This window comes from Rhineura floridana, chromosome 4 (assembly GCF_030035675.1).
Source record: "Rhineura floridana isolate rRhiFlo1 chromosome 4, rRhiFlo1.hap2, whole genome shotgun sequence".
Lineage (NCBI taxonomy): Eukaryota > Metazoa > Chordata > Lepidosauria > Squamata > Rhineuridae > Rhineura > Rhineura floridana.
In genome coordinates, this window is record NC_084483.1 from 3234175 (window position 1) to 3260290 (window position 26116).

General features: G+C 42.0%; 2 protein-coding genes across 5 annotated transcripts in view; one reads left to right on the forward strand and one right to left on the reverse strand.

Annotated features, from left to right (window-relative positions):
- The window catches only part of AFTPH (aftiphilin), a 57208-nt gene extending 47139 nt beyond the window's left edge, over window positions 1-10069 (reverse strand). The window contains exon 1 of one of the 4 annotated variants that reach the window (XM_061622251.1): window positions 9772-10069. The gene's annotated coding sequence lies outside the window, so the exon portion shown is untranslated. Of the gene's footprint in view, window positions 1-9124; window positions 9641-9685; window positions 9747-9771 lie in introns of those variants that run through there. The other 3 variants (XM_061622254.1, XM_061622253.1, XM_061622252.1) reach the window with 3 other exon arrangements.
- A 12297-nt stretch (window positions 10070-22366) lies between these two features.
- MLNR (motilin receptor) lies at window positions 22367-25234 on the forward strand. Its single transcript, XM_061626035.1, has 2 exons — window positions 22367-23132; window positions 24951-25234. Exons 1-2 carry the CDS (start codon window positions 22367-22369, stop codon window positions 25232-25234), a joined length of 1050 nt encoding a protein of 349 aa, XP_061482019.1.
- Window positions 25235-26116: the final 882 nt, after the last annotated feature.

The following is a 26116-nucleotide window of genomic DNA, read 5'->3' on the forward strand; positions in this document are numbered from 1 at the left end:
AATCCAGACAAGACTGAGACACTGTTGGTGAGCTCTTTCCCTGCCCAGATGGTGGATGTTTATCCTGTTCTAGATGGGGTTACACTCCCCTTGAAGGAACAGGTTCGTAGTTTGGGGGTCCTTTTTGACCCTTCCTTGTCGCTCGAGGCTCAAGTGGCCTCGGCGGCACGGAATGCGTTTTACCACCTTCGCTCAGTAGCCCAACTACGCCCCTATCTGGACAGTGATGATCTCGCCTCTGTTGTCCACGCTCTGGTAACTTCTAGATTGGATTACTGTAATGCGCTCTACGTAAGGCTGCCCTTGAAGACTGTTCGGAAACTTCAGCTAGTGCAAAATGCGGCAGCCAGGCTGTTGACGAGGACCAATCGGTCCGCGCATATAACACCTGTCCTGGCTCGCTTGCACTGGCTACCTATTTGTTTCCAAGCCATATTCAAGGTGCTGGTTTTGACCTATAAAGCCTTACATGGTGTGGGACCGCAATACCTTGTGGAACGCCTCTCCCGCTATGAACCTACCCGTTCACTTCGTTCAGTATCTAAGGCCCTCCTCTGGGTACCAACTCACCAGGATGCCCGGAGGACTCTTACTAGATCTAGGGCCTTTTCTGTGGTGGCCCCCGAATTGTAGAACAGCTTACCGGAGGAAATACGCCTGGCGCCTACGGTGCTTTCTTTTAGGCGCCAGGTTAAGACCTGGCTATACTCCCAGGCATTTTAATGTTTAATGTTTAATGTTTTAGTTTAATGTGTTCCTCTTTGTTACTGATTTTATTCTATATTGTATTTTAATCTCGTTTTGTACACCGCCCAGAGAGCTATTAGCTATGGGCGGTCTAGAAATGAAAATAAATAAAATAAATAAATAAATTATGTTTAAACTTCCTTGTGCCAAAGTTTATGATGAGATGGGTACAAATTATGTCAGCAAGCATACTAAGCTTTAACAGGCATTTCAAACAGGATACAAGTTGCACCATCCAAATACTTCCTAGATAGTTCTGACTTCAGGGCACTGAATAGTATTTATCACCACCCAGTAAATGAAAATGCCACTTCATTTTTTAAAAAATAGGGGCGGAAACAGGCACACACAATTTAGAGTGCTGCATGATATCAGTGACAAATATCTAGCTTGTCAGTCATGCTTTTTATACTACATGGTAGATGTCTGTTGAGCTTAAGCCACCGCAATTTTCGAAGTCAAACAATGTTTTGCTATGAGTAAGTACTTTCAGATGGCATGAACAGCCTTCGTGAGCCATTTCTCAGCATTTCCAGCACCGTACACATCTAAGAAAACAACAATATGGCTTTTGACTTTTTTTTCCCTACTATAGCAGTCAGCATGTCCCATTGAAAGCATTCATTTGTTGGTACAACAAAGATTGATATGATTGGTGCCCCAGATACTGAGCACTGAAATCTCAAGTTAAAATTCTTTGCAGCTTTCCCCCCTTTTTTTGTCCAGGAGAAGCTTGTGCATGTGGATAAAGTACTTCCATGTGTACACATGGAAAAGGAGAGAGATTTCCCCTCAAGCTACATCTCCTCAAGGCACTGAATGCCACTTGGGAGGGTCCTCTGAACTTCAGGAACAGCATTTTGGGGTACATAAATCTGCAGGAGAGCTTTCTAAAAATTCATTAGGAACATTCCTTGCTGGTGTTGGATCCCAATTATTATCCAATATAGTACGTAAGGTGTTACAATACTAATAAATTATATGGTATTAGCAGTAGAATCCACCTCAGAAGCATGAAGGGCTGTCCTAAGTTGGCAGGCTGTACATAGGTGTAGGGGGCAGAAATGTAAAAAGTAGAGTTAAATGGTCATGAAGTCCAGTAAATACAGTCTCTGGCAATTCAATTAAGAGTTTAAATGTGTCTGTAGAATCAACACAGTGACCCTTTATAACAGCTGTAATTAGTAACAATGCCAAGATGATTGTGTTATTGAGTAAATTTATCCCTATAGTGAGACAGAAAATGCTATTTACTCTCAAATGAACAGAACTGAACTTCTTGATAACATGCAATGTAATGGTTTCATGCTGGAGTACCCCTTTGAAGGTCCTTTGTTAAAGAACGGACACCTTAAGGGAGGGATTGCCAACCTTTTTGGACCAGATGGCACATTTCAAATTTTGAGAGAGTGCTTGCGGCACCAGCCACAAAATGGCTGTCATGGGGTGTGTGGCATAACACAAAATTAAAGAGTAGCCATGATGAAAGCTTTCCCCATAATTGTGTTTCCATACTAGAAAAGGCTTAACCTGTTGAATTTCTGCATTCCATACAGCTGTTTTTCCTCAATGCCAACCTTAAACCAAAGCCTAGGCTGCCATCCTGCACCCACTTACCTGGAAATAAGCCCCATTTAACACAGAGAAACTTACTTCTGAGTAGACATGTATACCACTATACAGCCTTTAGCTCCTGCAAAGGAGAAGACATGCCTAAGCCTCTTCTCACATTTACTTTTACCGGGGAGAGGAATTCTTTAAAACTCACTCACATTTATTGTCTAGTAGTATTTGCAAAAAATAATTTCTAGGACTACCCAATCTCAGGTGAACCCAGTACAGCAAAGAAGCTACTTGGTAGCTAGGGAAAAAGGGCAAACTATGGAGATTCCAAGGACTAGGGAAAAAAGGGAGAAGCAGGGAAAGTGCACTAAAAGTGAGGGCAAAATAGCAGCTCTTTGGGACCCCAGGGATTCCTATTGCCTGGTCTCCAAACAACTCACTTATCAATTACAGCTCTTACTTCACTCATTGGCTAAAAACACTGACAGGTGGGAGCAGCCAGGCTGGCTCATTTCACAGAAATCACTTAAAAGGATGCCTGCATCTTTTGCTCCATAACTCTTTCTAGGAGGGCTAGAGACTTTCTTTTTTAAAAAAAAGTAAGCTCAGATTCTGGGCTGCCAAGGGCACCACTGTGTGGATGCTATGGCACCTGCAGACAACAAGCTGATGACCCCCCACCTTAAGATCAGTAACAGAGCACCCAGATCATTTTGGCTTCCAAGCCCAGTAACCTAGTTTCTAAGGTTTAAATTACATGGAAACATATCACCATACTGGTCATGAGAATAGGAAGAGCGCTGCTGGAGGAGACAAAAGGTTCATAGCCTGTTTCACGCATTCTTCCAGGAAACCCACAAACAGGGCCTGATAATAACAAAAGAACCTTTTGTTGCCCCCACGCAACAGATATTTAGAAGTATACCACCATTTCACAATTAGCATTAAAAAGCTAAACACCACTATTTTGTCTGAGCCCTTTTTAAAGCTGTCTAAGACAGAGACAGTTGCTACAACTTGCAATCCTAAAAAATGTGGGTTGTGTGAAATAGCATTTTCTTTGGTACAATCAATTGCCAATCAATTTCATTGGATAATCCCAAGTGCTACTATTATGGGAGAGGGAGAAAAATGTCTTAATATCTAGTTATCACACCATGCACTTTTACAGACTTTTACTGTATTGTCACTTACAGCACAATCCTAACCACATTTATTCAGAAGTACATCCTACTGAATTCTCCAGGTAAGTAGGGTTGACTGCAGCCTTAGTCATCTTTTTTCTAACCTAAAAAGCCCCAAACCCTTTGTTGTTATGTGCCTTGAAGTCGATTACGACTTATGGCGACCCTATGAATCAGTGACCTCTAACAGCATCTGTCATGAACCACCTTGCTCAGATCTTGTATGTTGAGGTCTGTGGCTTCCTTGATGGAATCAATCCATCTCTTCTTTGGCCTTCCTCTTTTTCTACTCCCTTCTGTTTTCCCCAGCATTATTGTCTTTTCTAGTGAATCATGTCTCCTCATGATGTGTCCAAAGCATGATAACCTCAGTTTCATCATTTTAGCTTCTAGTGATAGTTCTGGTTTAATTTGTTCCAACACCCAATTATTTGTCTTTTCTGCAGCCCACGGTATCCATAAAGCTCTCCTCCAACATCACATTTCAAATGAGTTGATTTTTCTCTTATCCACTTTTTTTACTGTCCTACTTTCACATCCATACGTAGAGATCGGGAATACCATGGTCTGAATGATCCTCACTTTAGTGTTCAGTAACACAACTTTGCATTTGAGCACCTTTTCTAGTTTGCCCTCCCCAGTCCTAGCCTTCTGATTTCTTGACTATTGTCTCCATTTTGGTTAATGACTGTGCCGAGGTATTAATAATCCTTGACAAGTTCAATGTCCTCGTTGTCAACTTTAAAGTTGCATAACTCTTCTGTTCTCATTACTTTAGTCTTTTTGACGTTCAGCTGTAGTCCTGCTTTTGTGGTTTACTCTTTAACTTTCATCAGCATTCGTTTCAAATCATTACTGGTGTCTGCTAGTAGTATGGTATCGTCTGCATATCTTAAATTATTTATATTTCTCCCTCCAATTTTCACATCTTCATCTTGGTCCAATTCCGCTTTCTGTTTGATATGTTCTGCATATAAATTAAACAAATAGGGTGATAAAATATACCCATCTCACACCCTTTCCAATTGGGAACCAATCGATTTCTCCATATTCTGTCCTTACAGTAGCCTCTTGTCCAGAGTATAGGTTGCGCATCAGGACAATCAGATGCTGTAGCACCAACCCCAAAACCTCTTTCCTGAGTAGTCACTTCCAGATTAAACCCTATTGGTAAATATGTGCATATTATTATTTGCTACGAATGAAACTCTACAGTTCCTTACACAGAAAGTCATTTGCCTTTTTGTTGCTTGTTTACCCAGTCTTGAAAGATTGCTTTGGTGCTCATTACAGTCTGTTTTGTTTTTCACCATTCTGAATAATTTGGTTCCACTTGCAAATGTGGCTACGGCACTGAATAACCTTGATTCCAAGTAATCAAAACAGGTAAATAACACTGGTCCTGTTAGAGACTCTTGTGGAAGACTGCTGCTTATACTGTGAGACCTGTCCTTTTACCCCTATTCTCCAGTTCTTTAAACAGATATTCCTTCATGAAAGGACCTATCCTATAGTCCAGGACTGTAAAGGATAACTATGAATCTTTGGTGAGGAACTTCAAAAGCTTTTTGGAAGTCTAATTATAAAAAGCTGGATCCCGAGATTCATGAGTAGAATTTCACTCACAGAATGGGGTACACTCAGCTACTGTAAATGGAAAGAGGGAAGACAATTTTCTCCCTACAGCTCCCTGAAAATCTATAATGGAGAATTTGGGGACCCTTCAGAACAGTGTTAGCAGACACCCCCACTGGATCCAGATCCCTTCTCTGAGGGGCTTAAAGGCATAAACAAACAAAAATCTATGCTTAATCAGCACAAAGCTAGCCACCTCAAAATATCTTAAATACTTAAAACGTATCAATAGTTCATGTAAACATCCTTCATGTTAATAGGCTAAAGCAAAGTTTTCCTTTGATAGACATCACAACTGAACATTTACTTCTCAATATATTAAATTTTAGATTTACAACAAGGATACACATACAAAGAAACAAAGAAATAAGCTGACCACATCCATAATGTATCACTGGATTCTATCTAAAGTTCTAAACTGTCCCTGTATAAAGTGTTGCAAGTGTTGAAATCATGACCACTGTCTTCCATTCACTTGTAATGGAAAGATGAACATAGGGTATTACGTTTCTTTAGCAGTTACCTGCTTCAGTTCACTAACGTTCCAGTTTAAAGTGGAACATCTAGTTGGATTTCAGCCACACAAACTCTAGCTATGCAGAGCCCATGTCAAACTGGCAATTAGCTAACTTGGCTCCTACAACAGGCTTTGGCCTGAGTAGCTGTTGTAGAAGACTTCTCTCTACCAAAGGATGTGAGCAAATGATCCTAATAGGCAAAGGTATCCTGTGATATAAAAAACATCAAAGGCTATAACTGTAGTCTTTGCAAAACAGGAGAAAAAAAGCACAGCCAAAGACAAAACTATCTTTCTGTGTGAAACACATTTTATTTACAACAGACAGAAATCAGTGTAACCTTTACGTTTAGTAAGACTACCTATACAAAAATAAACGAACAAAACACTTTCGACTGCGCAATGGAACTTCCCCTTCCTCCCTTCTCCCCACATGCCTGAAATCTGCTCCCAAAGGTTGGGAGAACCCCCAAAACTTATTTATGGAGTACGCAGGTAAAGGAGAGGAAGTTCTGTGTACAAGCAAAAACTGTGTAGCTAGATATCTCCCACTATTTTAACAATGGTCAGTCATAAAAGCTTACTGTTAGAGATCTCCCCACGTCATCTCCCTCTCTCTCTCTCACACACACACACACGCACGCACTCTCGACAAACAAAAGAAATTACTTCTTCACAACACCTAGCAAAACTATGGAACTTGCTCCACCAAGGTGTAGTGACGGTCACCAACTTGGATGGCTTTAAAAGAGGATCAGACAAGTTCATGGAGAATAAAGCCATCAATGGTTACTAGACAGACAGCTATGATGTACCTCCACTGTCACAGGCAATATGCCATTGAATACCAGTTGCTGGGAATCACAAGTGGAAAGGGAACTGTTAGGTCCTGCTTGCAGGCTTCCCATAGGCATCTGGCTGGGCACTATGAAACTAAGATGCTGGACTAGATGGATCTTTGGTCAGATTCAGGAGGGCGCCTTTTATCTGGCAGGCCTCAAATATCAGAATACTGGAATGGAAGAACAAAATCCAGCCTGTCTCTGCCCTACAATGTGGAGTTTGGTAGGCTTTCTCCATTCTCTTAACATTCCCATTCCAACAGCCATTTGACATTGGGAGCTGACAGCAGTCTCAAGTCATCTAATACAGTGTTCACTGCTTTTGAATAAAGAACCAACATAGTCCAGTGTAGCTGTCATTCATCCACTATGTGGATGGAAGGCCAAGCCATAATACAAAGGGCCAAATGGTCCCTTCTCCTGTTGACTTACTTTCTGAACAACTCATTTTCCCAACAAGAGGAAAGGCTGAATATAAGTTAAATTACAAATGCTTAGAGAACCAGTGTGGTGTAGTGGTTAAGGTGTTGGACTACGACCTGGGAGACCAGGGTTCGAATCCCCACACAGCCACAAAGCTCCCTGGGTGACCTTGGGCCAGTCACTGCCTCTCAGCCTCAGAGGAAGGCAATGGTAAACCTCCTATGAATACCGCTTACCATGAAAACCCTATTCATAGGGTCACCATAAGTCGGAATCAACTTGAAGGCAGTCCATTTTACAAATGCTTAATATTTACTTAAACCCAAGAAATTTAAAACGTCAATTCACCAGGAAAAGTCATTTTAAGAACAAACTGTCAGCGCAATCTCATATCATGTATAACAGTTATGGGGATTATTTATCTTGATTCTCATTGATTTTTTATGCTATTTTGTTTTTAATAATGTGGTTTCAATGCTTATGTTGATAAGGTTATTTTGCTATATTTTGTTAGTATTTGGATTCTAAACTGACCCCAAAGGACCTTGGCCCTTAAAAGCAGCATAAAAATCTTTAAATAAATTTGTGTAAAATTAATCCTAAAAAGAGAAGTTGCAGGTGTTCAAAAGCTTCTATTTCCTCTTTTAAACAAAAACCCTACAGTATTAAGATAATGAACAGTACAACTTAAACATACAATAAAGTACCTGTTTATGTAAATAAACAGTAATAGGCAACCCTGAGGAAAACAAGACACTTAGGACAGAGTCACAAAAGCATTGTCAGCCTCATGGCCCAATGCCACACCAAGTGTACTGGAGTCTCTTTACCTATTTTAAATATTAAAACATGCTTACACATTATTCATGCTGGGACTCTTCTATTGAGGAACTAGAGGTATCCATTTCACTTTTACCTGCCTCTCAATTAGAGATTAATTTTTGTCATATTCAAAAAAAGCAAAAACAAAAGAAGGAGAGTCATAATTTAGCAACTAGAATGACACAATATTGGTATTTATTATATTATTCAGAATCCATCTGTGGTTAAAAGTAAAGGAAGTTTGAGAACAAAGAATGCAGAATAAATAAAGTCTGCTCCCTTAGGGCAAGTTTGCATCTGAATTGTTCCTGCCACAGTAGCCAAGTCGTTTGTGTGTGTGTGTGGTGTATGTGTGGTGTGTGTGTCATTCATAAAAATAGTTATGTCTATAAAAAAGACTGTAGTTTAGGGTGGGAAGAAAGGGAGAACTTAGATCTAGCTTTTAAAAAATCTGATGATGCATTGCTGTCTTCAACAAAACTTAGTGGACTTTACAGCAAATCTGACAGCTATGTTATTTTCATTTGTTTACAGGAGCCAGAAGGATTAAAATGCCATCTTTTACTGCTAAGAAGCAACTTAAAATAAAAAATTAGGAAACACTGGAACGTACTGCAGCAAGATTTAAATGAAAGTCATTAAATCTAAAACAATGCTACCTTAAAAGCTAGAGCATGTGAATTATATTTTTATATTCTATTAAGCCCGTCGGGGTTCATTATCACAGAAGCCAGTATGAAGACTTTTGGAGCACCAAACTGAACACACTTTTTCAAATCACAATGGGACTAATAAACAATGAAAGATGCCTGAACTAGGAATCTCAAGACTTAGATATTTATATATCCTCGTGGAATGTAAAAATCAAGATTCTTTTATGTGAGCTTTTGTTAGAGAGCCACTATTTAACACTATATGTAACTACAGAACTAGACTCTGAAGACGTACCTACTTCTCAGAAATAATTATTCTGATACACTGACTCAAATAGCTGTCAAGGAATGTTAACTGATCTTTCTTGCTGCTCAAAGTACAGCAACTATTCCCTCACACATTCTACAGAGTTAATAAGGAAAGAACAAGTGTTTGCTTCCTATCATATTTATAGTAATAGATCTCATCTTGGGATCTTCTGCGATTCTCAATTAAAGATCATCACCCCCAAGTGTAAAAAATAAAATAAAAGACATGAGCAATGGTGTAAGTGAGACTGACGGCCCTTGAATGTTTTCCAACAACCCAGTTTGTGTCATGATGCCCAGAGTGAGAAATCTATACTGCACAATGCCATCCACAGTAAGCTCCCCATTGCTTGATCCATTGTCGTTATTAAATAATCAAGAATAAAACGGGCAGAGAAAGAAAACAAGTGAGTAAGCCATAGTACTTACAGGCCACACAGATCCATCAGCTACTGGCTTGGAAGAACAGAGACAATTTGGCAGTAACCCCAAAGGAAACCCAACACCTTTGGCTGCCCAGACAGGCCACGGTACCTCTTCGTGACGACACTCGTTCTTCCTCCATCCTTTCCCTGGTTGTTTCCTCCTAACTTTGCAAAGGGGGCGGGGAGAGTGTATCTCTTCTCATGAAATCACCGACGGAAAGAGGAAGTGCCTAAATATCTTCTCCTACATTTCCCAAAGGCGCGTTAAAAGGGCATATGGCAAAATGACACGGTCTCCTCTTCCCATCCTCATGGTGTGAAAAGAAAAGTTCCCCTTCGTCCCCAAAACTCTGGTTTCTATGGCGACCGACCCCTTATTGGATACGGGGGGGGGGAAGAGAGGCATTTTACGGGGCTGTGCTGAGGATGGAGGGTCCCCGTTTCCATGCACGGAGGTCCGCCTGATGAATCAACGATGGGAGGAAGAGGAAGCCTCCCCTCCTCGCCCATCCCTACGAGAACGGGGGTGGCTGAGACCGGAGCCTGCTGGGAGGGTCAGCCTTACCTTTCGGCTCCGAAACCCGAGAACCTTCCGCCCCAGCGTGACCCGAGAACGACAGCAGCGGAAGAAGCGACAGCAGCGGTTCTTACCTTTCAGCTGGGCCGGGCATGGCCAGGACAGACCGGACGGGGTTGGGAGGGTTACTCGGGGCCTCCCACGGCAACCGCTATCAGGGCGAATCCATCTCGAACTCCACCCCCCCCTCTGCTCCGCAGGAAGCGCCTTGGTCCAGCCCAACTCCCCTCCCCGGCCGCCCACTTAGACCATTGTCTCCCGGCATGCAACGCAACTAAACGTTCCTATGCCTTCGCCTGTCGCCTGCTGCTGCCACCGCGGAAGAACCGCCACATCCTATCTTACGTCACTGCCGGCAGAGCTTAGGCCTTTGCCGATGTGTACAAACCCGTAGAGATAGTCCCGAGCGTTCGCAGTCTTTATTGACGCTGTCGGTCTAAACGCGAATTTGCTGCTCCGGTATATCCTCCAAGCCAATGATTTCACCGTACAGATGTCAAGGGATAGGAGGACACCACTCCCCCTATGGCCAATGGTGGCTTTCAATTTTTATTAGGAATTCAGCAGAGCTTGGAAAAGTTACTTTTTTAAAACTACAACTCCCATCAGCCCCAGCCAGCATGGCCACTGGATTGGGCTGATGGGAGTTGTAGTTCAAAAAGTAACTTTTCCAAGCTCTGGAATTCAGACTGAGTGTCATACCCCCTATAGTTTTCTATCTCTATATGCACGCTCAATGTAAATGAGGTCTTACCGGCCATATTTCGTGTGGGCATTTGGAAACTCGATTCATAATGGAGCAGAGTTGCCATCTTGCATCAGGGAGAGAAGTCTATAGCTTTGCCTCAGTGCTGTAGGGGAAGGAAGCTCAAGCGACGCAGAGGCAGCCATGTTGGACAAGGGCAAACTTGCCCTAGGCTCCGTGGGGAAGACTCAATAGTACTCATGACGAGTCAGCTTCAGTTACGTTCTACGTAAGGAGCTTCCGCGTCCACCGCCTGCGCTTGCTGCTGTAATGCTAAATCTTAAGAAGACCCTTCAGTCGCTACTTGGTTGCCGGTCAAAAAGAGGCTGCCGCAGGAGCCTGGAAAATCCGAAATAATAAATACACCTCAAAGGTTTCGCCGTGTCGGGGTTTTAAGGAGAATGTTGTAAAATTCACGATGTGGGTTTCCCTCTTTTAATAATATTGTATTAGGTTTTATTTTATTTATACTCTTGTTCCTTGACTTTGGAGCGCACACAGTTCAATCGTCTTTAAAGTTTCCCGGGTATGCCTGTTTAAATTATGCAACGCATTTCGCCCATCAAATCACCACGCTATGCACCTCACTGGTTTGTAAGATTTCAAAAAGAAATCGCCTTGTTTTTGCAGCCTCAAAGAACACACACACACTGCGGTCAATGATTTTTGTGCATACGCTGGGGGGGGTAAAGAAAGGCCGGGGACGGAACTGGCAATCCCACCCCATATATAAGGTCTGCCAGTAAACGTCGCAAGACGTCACCCTAAGAGTCGGAAACGACTCGCACTAAAAGTGCGGGGACACCTTTACCTTTACCTTTTTATGCTAATAAAAATGACAGAATGTCAACAGGTAAAGCTTTTTCTATAATCGTTAGAAAAGTAAAAATTTGAGGGTCATGTTACTTTTTCATATGTTTGATGTATATCACCCTGGGCTATTTCTAAGGAAGGGATATGATATGACATATGATATGATATGATATGATATGATATAATGTAATATAATCTCTGTTTTGGCTGAAAGACACAGGGTAATGGCATTGATGTGCAGAAAAATGAGGCGTCCAACAAACAAGGGTTGATGATGATTCAAACATGTCCTTATGTGGCTAGTTTTATTGCAGAAAGCCACAAGACGACAACTTGAGGCTCAGGTAAAGCCCATAAAAATTACATTTTAGTAGGTTAATCCACAAGAGCACAAATAAGCCTAATCATCTAGCAGTTGTTACTGCGCACAGCCACTAAGTGGCAGCTGAGGGCTGGAGTTCTTTTGTGAGAAAGGAGAGTCCAATTTGCTGCTGAGACAGGGATACAATATATTTAACTCCGCACTCATCCAAAGTGTGAATGTACAGAGAGGTGGTAGTGGTACCTCTGAAAAGTTTTTTGAGGGGCATACTTCAGGAGCAGACTGCATGGTTTACATGCAGAGCGTCTCAGAATTGATCCTTGACATTCTCCAGTTAAAAGGATCACTCACATAGCTGTGCTTTGGAAAGATCTCTGACTGATGCTTTGGAGAGCCCCTGACATTCAGTAATGAGCGAGATGGACCACTGGTGTAACTGGGTAGAAAGCAGCTTTGCTCTCTCTCTCTTTTCATTGGGGAAAGGGTTGGACTGGAATCCACATCCCCAAGAAGACATGTCCACGTTGTTCTTCTGCTAGAGATGGATAGTTTGGGGTTGGGATTAGCTGAGCAGTGAACAAAAGGACGCAAGAGCCTGCCAGATCAGGCCAATGGCCAGTCTAGTCCAGCTCACAGCCTGAAATACACAAATTGCTAAGAAAGGTGAGAACAGGGCAGAAAGCCACAAAAAATAAAATCACCCACACTTACAGCTTAAGAAAAAGGCACCACAAGTAACAGATGGCAATCAGAATTTGCTGCTACTTGCTTCTCATGCTATGAATGACACAGGATTTTTGTAAAGCAGATTTTCCAAGTGCACAAATTCCCCATTGGACACCCCACACTAAAAAAAAAAAAAAAGCAAAAGCCAAATGAACATATAGCATGCTTTGCTCCTTGCTTACACCCTGTATCAGTGGCAGTTTCTCTTGTCTACTATTCACAAATAGTAAAAAAAAAAACACCCTTGCAGTTTAAGAATGTACCTAGCCAACATATTTCTATCAAACTTTAAAAAGCAGAGAAATTGGGCAGCTATATAGCTATAGAATGCACCAGGGGAGCAGGAAACCTGACCTCTCTGAGATATTGTGAAAATGGAAATCGACTGCCTTCAAGTCAAACCCGACTTATGGCTACCCTATGAATAGGGTTTTCATGGGAAGTGGTATTCAGAGGGGGTTTATTGCCTCCCTCTGAGGCTAGTCCTCCCCAGCTGGCTAGGGCCTGCTCAGCTTGCCACAGCTGCAGAAGCCAGCCCCTTTGTTGTCCGCAACTGCCAGCTGGGGGGCAACTGGGCTCCTTGGGACTATGCAGCTTGCCCACGGCTGCACAGGTGACAGGGCACGTAACCCCTGAGCCACTCACTTTGGGGTGATCTTTAGTTAGCCTTTTACACCCAGGAGACATGAGCGGGGATTTGAACTCACAGACTCTGGACTCCTAGCCAGGCTGTCCTCCTCACTGTGCTATTGTACTGCCCTACAAATTTGTCAGAATGCAAATATAATTTGGTCTTTCACAGTCCAATCCAATTCCTGTGTAACTTGGAAGAATTTGGTAATGTGCCTCTGAGCATATGGTGAACATATGACAATCAAGCTTAGCATATAGCTGCCCAATTTCCCTGCTTTTTAAAGTTTGATAGAAATATCTGTTGGCTATAGGTATGTTCTTAAACTGCAAGGGTTTTTTTGCCTATTGGTGAATATCTCTGCTTTTTAATCTGGGAGGTAAGAAATAGGATCCTGTGCAAGTTTGCTGAGAATGGATTGATATTTGATCACTGTACTCACATTTATAATTGTATCATTAACACATATATAAGCAATGCTCTTAGTATTGAAACTGACAGATATGCAGTGTTTGAGGTAAAACCAGGAATGTTTATAACTTTCCCCATCTTGTTTGTAAAACAAAGCACAGTGTCTGTTACATTGCTTGTATACACTATGGAACAAGCTAGTTGCTGAAGTCCACTGATGACAGAGTGGTATGTGTCAAGATGACATGTAGTGGATGTGTGGGTGTGAATGAATTTCTCTATCTAGGGCTTATGATTGAAATTGGAGGCTTGGAGGTGCTGAAGGTTATTAAGACGACAACAATTAGGGGTGTTTGGAATACATCAAGCTCTCAGGATTCTTTGGGAAGCCATGTCTGCTAAAATGGTATAATAGTGCTTTAAATGTATGGGTGGAGGAGGCCTCAGAAAGCCCTGGAGCAGGAAAAGACCCTTCTGTGCTCTAAACTCGGAGCAAATAGGGAATTCTGGGAAAGGACTTTGTCAGATGCATCTGACTCCTTTCTGGTGAAGTAGAATCAAGCAAACTTTAACAACATTATAACTAATATGGTCTCACTGCATACAAAGAATCACATGTATTATTTTGTTAATATGTATTCTCTGATTTACAGTTTCCTTCTAACAGGCCGCTTTGAGTATTATTTTCCCATTATTTAACTGAATATTATTAAGACGCAAATCACATTAAAACTTCATCAATAACTATGCCAAGTATTTGAGATATTTCACTTCAGCTAATCAATACAAATCTGTCTAGGAAACCAAGTTCATGAGATGATCATATCATCCAGTAACTTTAAAATATTTAGAAAAATTTCTTGCTTTAGTGGTCGTAGAATACCTTTTGTGTCTGACACATGTTGAAAGGAAATGGCTTGAAAATTGAGAATTTCAGTTCTGGCAGAGAATCATCATGGTGAGGGTCAGGGAATTCTGCAAGGCCCAAAAGCTCTTCTCCCTGTGTACTGGAAGCCCTGCTTAGTTGCTCTGTTTTTGAGGGCCTCTTCTGAAATTAACTTTGAAAAATATTGATCTGTTGTATGAAACATGTAGCCCTCTCATTGTGTCACTCTCCAATGGGGAAGACTGCCATCTGAGAGGTTAACTACACAAGTAAGCCACGGAAATTAATGGATGAATCAGCCTCTAACCTGAAAAGTCATTCCCACACCTCAGGCAAAGCTGCACGATTGTTCTGGCAAAACATTCTTTGATCCTAATTTTTTTCCTGTCATTGTTCACATTTGTTTCATAGTTATTTTTCCTTTATTCTCCCAGCAGCCTCTTGAGTAAACGTCCTCATTTCCCACCACAATGATAGGGTGTGGGTGAGGTGATACCAGCTTGCAGGTGCATCACGCACCTCCAGTGACTACCTGAAAGTGCATAACCAGTAGTTTCCATGCTTGTAGCCATGAGAAGCTACCCTTATTGTTACTTTAGCCTGCTTTTGACATCTCCCAGAAGCAAGGTTAAACCAACTCTAAAACCTCAAATTGTGGTTTCTGACCCAGAAAGCTCTAAATGATCTGGGACCAGAGAATCTGAAGGACCATCTTATTCCATGTGAACCAGCCTGTCAGTTAAGGTACTCTGCAGAGTCTCTTTCCTGGGTCCCCCCCTTCAGAAACTAGGTGGGTCCCCAAAGGGCCTCTTCTAAGGTGGTGCCCGTACTGTGTCAGTCCCTCCCCAGACTGATGCTCTTTGCATTCTCTTTAAAACACGAAGCTAATTCCATCCTATTTGCCCAAGTTTTTCATTGGTAGCTATACTTTTGGTTTATAGATGTTGTTTAATCTGTTTTTATTTTCTAAAATAAAGTAATAAAATAATCTGTTATTATTGTTCTTGTTCCTGGGAATAACTTATATCCTGGTTTGTAGTACAAGAGGTTAGTTTTCAGGTTTAGTCTACTCAGAAGTAAGTCCCACTGAGTTCAGTTAGACTTATTCCCAGGCAAGTGTGTGCAACCTTATTAAACTGTTTGCGTGATCTTAAATAGTTATGAAATTCAGAGAACAATTGTTAGCTGATGCTCTTGATTGGTTAGAACACTTGAGCAAGAAACCTACACGGTCCTATATTGATTAAGTGATCTTTAAATTTTTGAAAAGTGGAGAAAAGAACTTTTCCTAACAATCCCAATTTGTTCTACCAATAATAGGTTCTAAATCCAGCGGCCTTCCAGGAAATAGCCAAGTTTCTCAACCAGTAATTTAAGCAGCTCTACATAGAGTAGTAGGTTTTGTAAGAACACTTTGAGCCATCCCATCCCTCTTCAGCAGGCATGGAAGGATCTGCCAATTTTGGTTCTCTCAGTTCCTCATTTTTCCAATCTGAAATTCAGCTCTCCACATTTCTGCACTAATTTGTGATTTTTTTTAAAATCCTCATGAAAATCCTCCAGCATTTTAGTGAATGTGAATTTCTCCTAATAAACACATTTTTGAATCCGTTTTTGAGTAACGTACACATTCATGCAAGCAATTTATCTTAATATAATGTGTTTTTGTATCTTATTTTCACCATACACACCATCCCCTAATATATGTATTTTTGTAACTATTGCTTGGTTCAAGAAATGCATTGCAAAATTCAGTGAAGTGCAAATTTTGAAGGATGACTGATTTTTGGTTCTCATATTGTTGCGGAAAGTGCAGCTTAAAGCAAAACTGAATCTAATTTCTCCTCCATCCCTACTCTTCAGCAGACAGTCAGAACTTGTCTGCCTGAGGTGACCTCCAACTGCCTTTAAGCCTTTTGGCAAGCATGTCTAAAATGTGTGATAAGCGTAGTGGCCACCACAATGAAAAGCTTCCTTTGCCCCTAAGTGTTAAGAAATGGCAGTCTGTGAAATCTCACAGAAATTTGAGGGATCACTCTGCTCCTGAGAGAAGTCCATTTGCAGACAAGTTTCAGGAGTGATCTATTCTTATCTTTTTTCTTTGCTGGGGGAAATCAATACTGAAATGCACAAACAAAAGTAACTTAATAATAACAGTCATACACAAAAACACTCCGCTCCTCACACCAGCTTTTTAATCAACTAACATAGAATCAATATCAGCTTCCCTTCAGTTTTTCTCATCACTCCTTATTACACATCAGGGTTTATAGAGCAAGAAATGCCAGATTCTGCGTCCAAGCTGGATTCAGAAAGGGAAGAGGCACCAGAGATCATATCACAAACATACATTGGACGATGGAGTGGAGCAAGGAATTTCAGAAGGAAATCACCCTGTGCTTTATAGATTACAATGAAGCCTTTGATTGTGTAGATCATGAAAAACTATGGAATGCTTTAAAAGAAGTGGGGGTGCCACAGTGTCTGATTGTTCTGATGCGCAACCTATGCTCTGGATAAGAGGCTACAGTAAGGACAGAATATGGAGAAACTGATTGGTTCCCAATCGGAAAGGGTGTGGGACAGGTGTGTATTTTATCACCCTATTTGTTTAATCTGTACACAGAACATATCGTACGGAAAGCAGGATTGGACCAAGATGAAGGAGGTTTGAAGATTGGAGGGAGAAACATCAATAATTTAAGATATGCAGACGATACCGTACTCTTGGCAGAAACCAGTAATGATTTGAAACGAATGCTGATGAAAGTTAAAGAGGAAAGCACAAAGGCAGGACTACAGCTGAACGTCAAGAAGACTAAAGTAATGACAACAGAAGATTTATGTAACTTTAAAGTTGACAACGAGGACATTGAATTTATCAATACCTCAGCACAGTCATTAACCAAAATGGGACAATAGTCAAGAAATCAGAAGCAGGCTAGGACTGGGGAGGGCAGCTATGAGAGAACTAGAAAAGGTCCTCAAATGCAAAGATGTATCACTGAACACTAAAGTTAGGATCATTCAGACCATGGTATTTCCGATCTCTATGTATGGATGTGGAAGTTGGACAGTGAAACAAGCAGATAAGAGAAAAATCAACTCATTTGAAATGTGATGTTGGAGGAGAACTTTACGCATACCATGGACTGCGAAAAAGACACATAATTGAGTGTTAGAACAAATTAAACCAGAACTATCACTAGAAGCTAAAATGATTAAACTGAGGTTATCATACTTTGTACACATAATGAGAAGACATGATTCACTAGAAAAGACAATAATGATGGAAAAAACAGAAGGGAGGAAGGCCAAACAAGAGATGGATTGATTCCATAAAGGAAGCCACACACCTAAACTTACAAGATCTGAACAGAGTGGTTCACGACAGATGCTATTGGAGGTCGCTGATTCATAGGGTCACCATAAATTGTAATCGACTTGAAGTCACATAACAACAACAAAAATACAAGGATTAACCTGCAGTCCAATACATGTCTACTCAGAAGTAAGTTCCATAGGGTTTAATGGGACTTACTGCCAGGCAAGTATGTATTGGAGTACACACTTACCTGGGAGTAGATCCCATTGAACCCAATAGAGCCTACTTCTGAGTAGACATGTATGGATTGCAGCCTTAATTTCCTTTTGTAGCCATTTTAATTTTGCCTTCTGTATCTTTACAACAGCCATGTGAGGTAGGTTAGGCTGAGAATTAGGGACTGGCCCAAGGCAGTAAATAAGCAAAAACAATGATGAGTAAAAATTAAAAATGTGAAAATGCTCATGCTCAGAATCTTTTTGTTGCTGTTTGCCATAGGGATCTCAGTTTGGATTCCACCTGGGGAAAAAATTGTCCATACAACAAGTTTAGGGAAGGGCAGAAAGGAAAATACTATAGGGTGTGTTTGTTAACTCCTCCTTAAGAGTTTCTCCTTCTAGTCTTGGTTCCTGGCCTTTAGATATTCCTTCCAGTTGGACAATCAAGGGAAAACTTTTAACTGGCTGTGATGTAAAGGACAAACTAAGCAACTGGAAAATACTGCTGGCTGGGTAGATAGCACAACTGAAAATGAAAATGAAAAGCAGAGCAAAGGAAAGTTCAAGAGGTGGAATCTAACTCTAGCCCATTATACAAAGACACTTCTGCCCTTTAGGCTCGGAGCAATTAGGGAATTCTGGGAAAGGACTTCGTGAGATGCATCCAACTCCTTTCTGGTGAAGGAGAATCAAGCAGGCTTTATCAAATTAAAATAACTAATGTATCACTGTATACAATGAAACACATTGTATGTATTATCTGATTATAGTTTCCTTCCAACAGGCTGCTTTGAATATTATTTTTCCATTATTGAACTGTAATATTATTAAGACACAAATCACATTAAAACTACATCAATGACTATGCCAAGTATTTGAGATATTTCACGTCAGCTAATCAATACAAATCTGTCTAGGAAACCAAGTTCATGAGATGATCATATCCGGTAACTTTAAAATATTTGGAAATATTTCTTGCAAATAAGACAAATGCTTTAGTGGTCCTAGAATACCTTCTCTGTGTGACACGTGTTGAAAGGAAACGGCTTGAAAAATTGAGATTAAAGGTGGACTGGCAGAGAATCATCATGGTGAGGGTCAGGGAATTCTGCAAGGCCCAAAAGCTCTTCTCCCTGTGTACTGGAAGCCCTGCTTAGTTGCTCTGTTTTTGAGGGCCTCTTCTGAAATTAACTTTGAAAAATATTGATCTGTTGTATGAAACATGTAGCCCTCTCATTGTGTCACTCTCCAATGGGGAAGACTGCCATCTGAGAGGTTAACTACACAAGTAAGCCACGGAAATTAATGGATGAATCAGCCTCTAACCTGAAAAGTCATTCCCACACCTCAGGCAAAGCTGCACGATTGTTCTGGCAAAACATTCTTTGATCCTAATTTTTTTCCTGTCATTGTTCACATTTGTTTCATAGTTATTTTTCCTTTATTCTCCCAGCAGCCTCTTGAGTAAACGTCCTCATTTCCCACCACAATGATAGGGTGTGGGTGAGGTGATACCAGCTTGCAGGTGCATCACGCACCTCCAGTGACTACCTGAAAGTGCATAACCAGTAGTTTCCATGCTTGTAGCCATGAGAAGCTACCCTTATTGTTACTTTAGCCTGCTTTTGACATCTCCCAGAAGCAAGGTTAAACCAACTCTAAAACCTCAAATTGTGGTTTCTGACCCAGAAAGCTCTAAATGATCTGGGACCAGAGAATCTGAAGGACCATCTTATTCCATGTGAACCAGCCTGTCAGTTAAGGTACTCTGCAGAGTCTCTTTCCTGGGTCCCCCCCTTCAGAAACTAGGTGGGTCCCCAAAGGGCCTCTTCTAAGGTGGTGCCCGTACTGTGTCAGTCCCTCCCCAGACTGATGCTCTTTGCATTCTCTTTAAAACACGAAGCTAATTCCATCCTATTTGCCCAAGTTTTTCATTGGTAGCTATACTTTTGGTTTATAGATGTTGTTTAATCTGTTTTTATTTTCTAAAATAAAGTAATAAAATAATCTGTTATTATTGTTCTTGTTCCTGGGAATAACTTATATCCTGGTTTGTAGTACAAGAGGTTAGTTTTCAGGTTTAGTCTACTCAGAAGTAAGTCCCACTGAGTTCAGTTAGACTTATTCCCAGGCAAGTGTGTGCAACCTTATTAAACTGTTTGCGTGATCTTAAATAGTTATGAAATTCAGAGAACAATTGTTAGCTGATGCTCTTGATTGGTTAGAACACTTGAGCAAGAAACCTACACGGTCCTATATTGATTAAGTGATCTTTAAATTTTTGAAAAGTGGAGAAAAGAACTTTTCCTAACAATCCCAATTTGTTCTACCAATAATAGGTTCTAAATCCAGCGGCCTTCCAGGAAATAGCCAAGTTTCTCAACCAGTAATTTAAGCAGCTCTACATAGAGTAGTAGGTTTTGTAAGAACACTTTGAGCCATCCCATCCCTCTTCAGCAGGCATGGAAGGATCTGCCAATTTTGGTTCTCTCAGTTCCTCATTTTTCCAATCTGAAATTCAGCTCTCCACATTTCTGCACTAATTTGTGATTTTTTTTAAAATCCTCATGAAAATCCTCCAGCATTTTAGTGAATGTGAATTTCTCCTAATAAACACATTTTTGAATCCGTTTTTGAGTAACGTACACATTCATGCAAGCAATTTCTCTTAATATAATGTGTTTTTGTATCTTATTTTCACCATACACACTATCCCCTAATATATGTATTTTTGTAACTATTGCTTGATTGGAGAAATGCATTGCAAAATTCAGTGAAGTGCAAATTTTGAAGGATGACTGATTTTTGGTTCTCATATTGTTGCGGAAAGTGCAGCTTAAAGCAAAACCGAATCTAATTTCTCCTCCATTCCTACTCTTCAGCAGACAGTCAGAACTTGTCTGCCTGAGGTGACCTCCAACTGCCTTTAAGCCTTTTGGCAAGCATGTCTAAAATGTGTGATAAGCGTAGTGGCCACCACAATGAAAAGCTTCCTTTGCCCCTAAGTGTTAAGAAATGGCAGTCTGTGAAATCTCACAGAAATTTGAGGGATCACTCTGCTCCTGAGAGAAGTCCATTTGCAGACAAGTTTCAGGAGTGATCTATTCTTATCTTTTTTCTTTGCTGGGGGAAATCAATACTGAAATACACAAACAAAAGTAACTTAATAATAACAGTCATACACAAAAACACTCCGCTCCTCACACCAGCTTTTTAATCAACTAACATAGGATCAATATCAGCTTCCCTTCAGTTTTTCTCATCACTCTAAGGATGCCACTGCGATCATGGCTCATATGGGGAAAAGGTGTAACTAACAATTATCTTCTGGAGCCATAGACAGCAAGATATCTTGAGATATGTCCCCATCTGGCATCTAACCGGTGTCCCTTATGGCCAAGATGCTCCAACAATCTGCTCCACATGTCTCATACTTCTGCTAAAACTGGGTTCTGCAGCAAATTTTCAAGGCTTATTTGGGACAAATCTTCTTCTAGGTCATTTAATTAAAAAACAACAACAGGAATCTTGTTGATCAGGTTCCTATCCACCCAGGGGTTGAACTCCGTCAACTCCCATAGCTTTGAATTCTCCTAAGGCACAAATCAGGTATTTGTGTTTTTCCAGCCCCTATCCCAACACTGACTGTTCCCTTCCATGGATACACATCTTGATGACATCACCTGCAGCTAGGGAAGTGGGGGTAGAGACATGCCCCCTTCAGCTGACCTTCCAAACTTACATAACATGCAGCTAGTTAACAAACTTGGCTAGGGCCATTTATTTAACAAAGAAACTGGTCTGATCATTTTAGCAATCCCTCTTTTCTCTAGACTCAAATCTTACAGCTATAAAATCACAGGACTGATATCCCCAAACACCGTTTACTCTAACCTCAAATGTTACAATTAGATAGAGAGAGAGAGAGAGATTTAGATAGATAGCTAGATAGTTAGATAGCTGGATAGCTAGCTAGCTAGCTAGCTAGCTAGCTAGCTAGCTAGATAGATAGATAGATAGATAGATAGATAGATAGATAGATACCAATCAGCCAGCCAGCCAAGGGTAACAACTCATACATGTGATGAAATGGACTCTAGCTAATAAAGGCTTATGCTGTAATAACTGTTAGTCTTAACAGTGCTACAATTTTTTTTGTTTTAGGTACTTATAATGCACATGGTTTTTATCTCCTCTGCATCTCAGCAGCTTTGGGAGGGGGATTTCCAATTGCTTCACAATAGCCCCACCTGTTGCTAAGATATGAAAGAATAAGGAACAGGCGTAAAAGCAATGATTTCACATTTGTTACTTATCTGGGAGGAGTTATGTTTTAGTGGCTATGCGTATCTATCAGTCTAGCTTTGGAGCGTCGACACTTCATTTCCCTACCCAAGGAAAAGACAGGCAGCTCCAGAGATTTTGCACAGCTTGGAAAACGCATCAGTAAGAAACAAGACCAAGAGAACAACAGAAAAACTGGAGGCTTAGCACTGACGCCTTATGAGAAAGCACACATGTTGTCATGCTTACATCTACTCTGGACCTTCTGTAATAGCAGTGCAGGGGCAGATCAGAGTGCTTTCTGCAGGATGGGTTCGACCAACATCAGCAGTCCTGCTGGACGTCAAGAACAGAATGCAGAGGCCTGCGACAAGTACTTATGCCCTCTGCTGCCCATGCATACTCTTATCCCCGTGACAGTTGTGTGCTTGGCACTACTGGTTCTTGGCGTGTCGGGCAATGTTCTGACTGTGATTGTGACAGGCCGTTCCCGAGAGCTACGCAATACCACCAGTCTATACCTAGGCAGCTTGGCTGTCTCTGACCTGCTGCTGCTTTTACTTGGGCTGCCAGTTGACCTGTACCGTCTGTGGCACTCCCACTCATGGGTGCTCGGAACAATGTTGTGCCATGTGTGGAACTGGTCAGGTGAGGCCTGTGCCTACTGCTCCATCCTGCATCTGACAGCGCTGACAGCTGAGCGCTATATTGCCATTTGTTTCCCACTGCGTGCTAAAGTGCTGGTGACCCAACGGCGTGTAAAAGCTCTACTGGTGGGACTCTGGGTCGTGGCGCTGCTGTCTGCTACACCCTTTTTATTCCTTGTGGGAGTTCGGCAGGTTGGCAACATCTCCAGTGATGGTGACATCAGGCACGAGTGTGGCCCCACAGTACATGCCCAACAGACTGGGCTGCTGGGTACCATGCTCTGGGTCACCACCAGCTACTTTGTGCTGCCCTTCCTGTGTCTCTACATCCTCTATGGTTTGATTGTCAGGGAGCTTCTAAGAGTCAACAAGGCACATCTTGGTGGGGCATCATACCGGAACCACCAGCAAACTGTGCGTACGTTGGGTGAGTACATGGGGGGAAATCAGATAATCGGGGGGCATTGCCTTAGTATCCCTCATGTCCAATCCATCCCTTGTCATCTCCAAGGAATTTCCCCCAGCCCCACAGATCACCATAGAATAGAACTATCCTGATTCTTTATATGGAACCAAAAGTAAATATAGAAGGATGCCCAGAGCAAAATTGTACCCAGGGCATTCTCAGGGTATCTTGCTAGCCAATCGTGTAGATGTTGGATGAGTGTGTGAATGAGTGGGGAGCAAACAGATGTTGCATGGCTTAAAGTGTTGCATTGGTTGCTAGAAAATAAACACCCACCTGCAGCCTTAAAGAGAAGCCTGTTGCTCAAGGCACCAATGGATAGATTCCCACGACACTATGCATTCAACTAAAACCCCATGAAACACAGAAAGGTGCTGCCAGAATTCCCCTTGGTCTCCAGTGGCAGCAAGTTCCAGAGCCAATTCTCTTGTAAACAAGAGAAAACTGGTGGTTTTTGCAGTATCTGTTTATAGGTATAAAAGTTGAACAACAGGAGCAGGCAAGCACTCAGATGGTACTGCTAGAGTCTCAAGCTGCATCCATTCCTCAAAAGCATGCACTTGACCCTCACCCTCCACAGTTTCTACTTGCCAGATAACTGCAAACAATCAACAACTCCCAGTGACTGTGACTGTCAAACATGGTCCTTAGTTGTTTACAGGATCATCTTCAAGCCCTTTAGCTATTGCCATCCTGTCTAAAAAGCCATCTCATCTCACGACACTAGCCAAAACCAGAAATGATAGTGAAGAGACTAAACCACCCATCTTCCAAAGATTCCTGCCCGCCCATTTACAGATTATGGGTTTTATCCAATTTAGTCATCACATTCATGCAAGGACTTCCTCAGGGGAAGTTCTCCTCCCTCTTCACACCCACACCCACAATCTATTCTGGATTTTCCCCCAACCCTACAGAGCTGATTTCAAGGGGGCATACGGAGAGAGGAGAGGAAGGTGAAGTTCCATGGCACAAGTTGAAGTCTTTGCATGAATGGGACAACTTCACTGGTTGCAACACTATATACATAATTTGTAATTTGCTTGGGAAGTTACTTACCACTGGTGATGGCACTTTACTATCACCACTGAAAAGTAAACTCCCAAGCAAATTAGCCCTGTTCTGATCAGGAAGATGGTGCTTTCCTGCCTGTTGGACAATTCCAGTCCTGTTCCACAGCTATATTCTGTGTGCCAAAGAGCAATCCAAGCATTTTAAAAGACTGCTTACCTACCTAGAGCGGGACTCCTGCACAGCCCCATGATGACTAGAGTCAGCTGCAGCAAGACAACCAGTAATTGTACTCTATACGGTTTCGGCCCAGTTTATCTAAAGGAACGCCTCCAGCATCACCAATTATGCCGCCCGACAAGATCAGCCACACAGGACCTTCTCTCGGTCCCACCAGTCAAAACAGCTAGACTGGTGCGGACCAGAGAGAGGGCATTCTCGGTTGTGGCCCCCACTCTCTGGAATTCTCTCCCTTTTGATCTTCGACATGCCTCCTCCCTGATGAGCTTTCGCCGAGCCTTAAAGAACTGGCTATTCAGGCAGGCCTACAGGATCCTCGGGGTGGATTAGTTTTATGATGTATTAACTGATATTTTAGATTAATTGATGATTGTGCTTTTTGTGATTGTATACTGTATTATTATGTTTGCTGTAAGTCGCCTAGAGTGTCCGTTAATTCGGACAGATAGGCAACTAACAAATAAAATTGTATTATTATTATTATTATTATTAATTCTTTCCTCTTTCCCCCCCCCCTTCCTCTTGCAGTTGTGCTGGTCCTGGCTTTTGTAATTTGCTGGCTGCCCTTCCACGTCGGCAGGATCATATACATCAACTCAAATGATTCCTGGATGATGCTTTTCTCTCAATATTTTAATATTTTTGCACTGCAGCTGTTCTACTTGGGTGCTAGCATCAACCCAATCCTTTACAACCTCATCTCCAAGAAATACAGAGTAGCACTTTATAAGCTAATATTGTCTCCCAAGTCTGCAGAAAGGGCTTCTACTATCACTAGGGAAACTGCTACCTACCCAGAGTGTAGTGGATAAATATTGGATCGTAGGGGACTTTGTTCCCATTGCTTTCACTGATGTACTTTTAAGCAGATTTGTGAAATTAAGGGCAGTTAATGGTTGGTTTTCTAGTCATCACAGAGTTGAAGTTTATCAGGAGGCTGATGCAGGCAAAACCCAAACTATGACTGGGGCTACATATACAAGCCTTATATACCCCCAGGAAGGCGCCAGGCATACTGGGCCCTTGGGCACCAGCCTGCCCTGGGTTGGCAGCGCTGGAGCACAACCCCTTGCATGTCCCACCTACCTCTATTGCTCCTGTAAATGACGTGTGCATTGTGAGCACCTAGCTGCCATCAACCAAGATGGTGGTGGGGGTGTCAGCCCCTTAGGGAAGCCTCTGCCTCCATTTGGGTTGATGGCAGGCATGTGTGCGCTGTGTCCCTTACAGGACTGATAGAGGTAGGTGAGGCATGCATGACTAGCATTTACTGTATGGCAGAGAGGTGCCTGGGAGCTCCCTCTCTGCAATTCATCATGAGATGACGCTGCCGCAGATTGCAGAATGGGAGCACTACCCTCCCACCCTAAGGAGGGGCCCCTCAGGGCCGCAGGGGCCCTTGGCCAGGACCCGACCTGGCAAGCCCCTGGTGCCGGCCCTGTACACTCCCTCCTTCTGTTCTGTGCTATAATTGCCACCCTACCATACCAGCATACATCAGGATTAGAAACCATAGACTGCTGTGTAAAGTAAGGACAAACCACAATTTCCCTAGTCAACCAAAATGGCAAGCTATGATTCATCCCAAGTTAGGAAGTCAGGGAGGAAAATGGAGAATGTACAAATGGTGTGTGCACATCTGAGGTTCTTTGAGGCATGCTTCCCTCGCCATACCATTGTGAAGAGCCATAGGT

Coding starts and splice junctions, on each gene's coding strand:
- MLNR (XM_061626035.1), top strand. CDS start 22,367: ATGGGTTCGACCAACATCAGCAGTCCTGCTGGACGTCAAGAACAGAAT. Junction 23,133..24,950: donor GCAAACTGTGCGTACGTTGG/GTGAGTACATGG, acceptor TTCCTCTTGCAG/TTGTGCTGGTCCTGGCTTTT.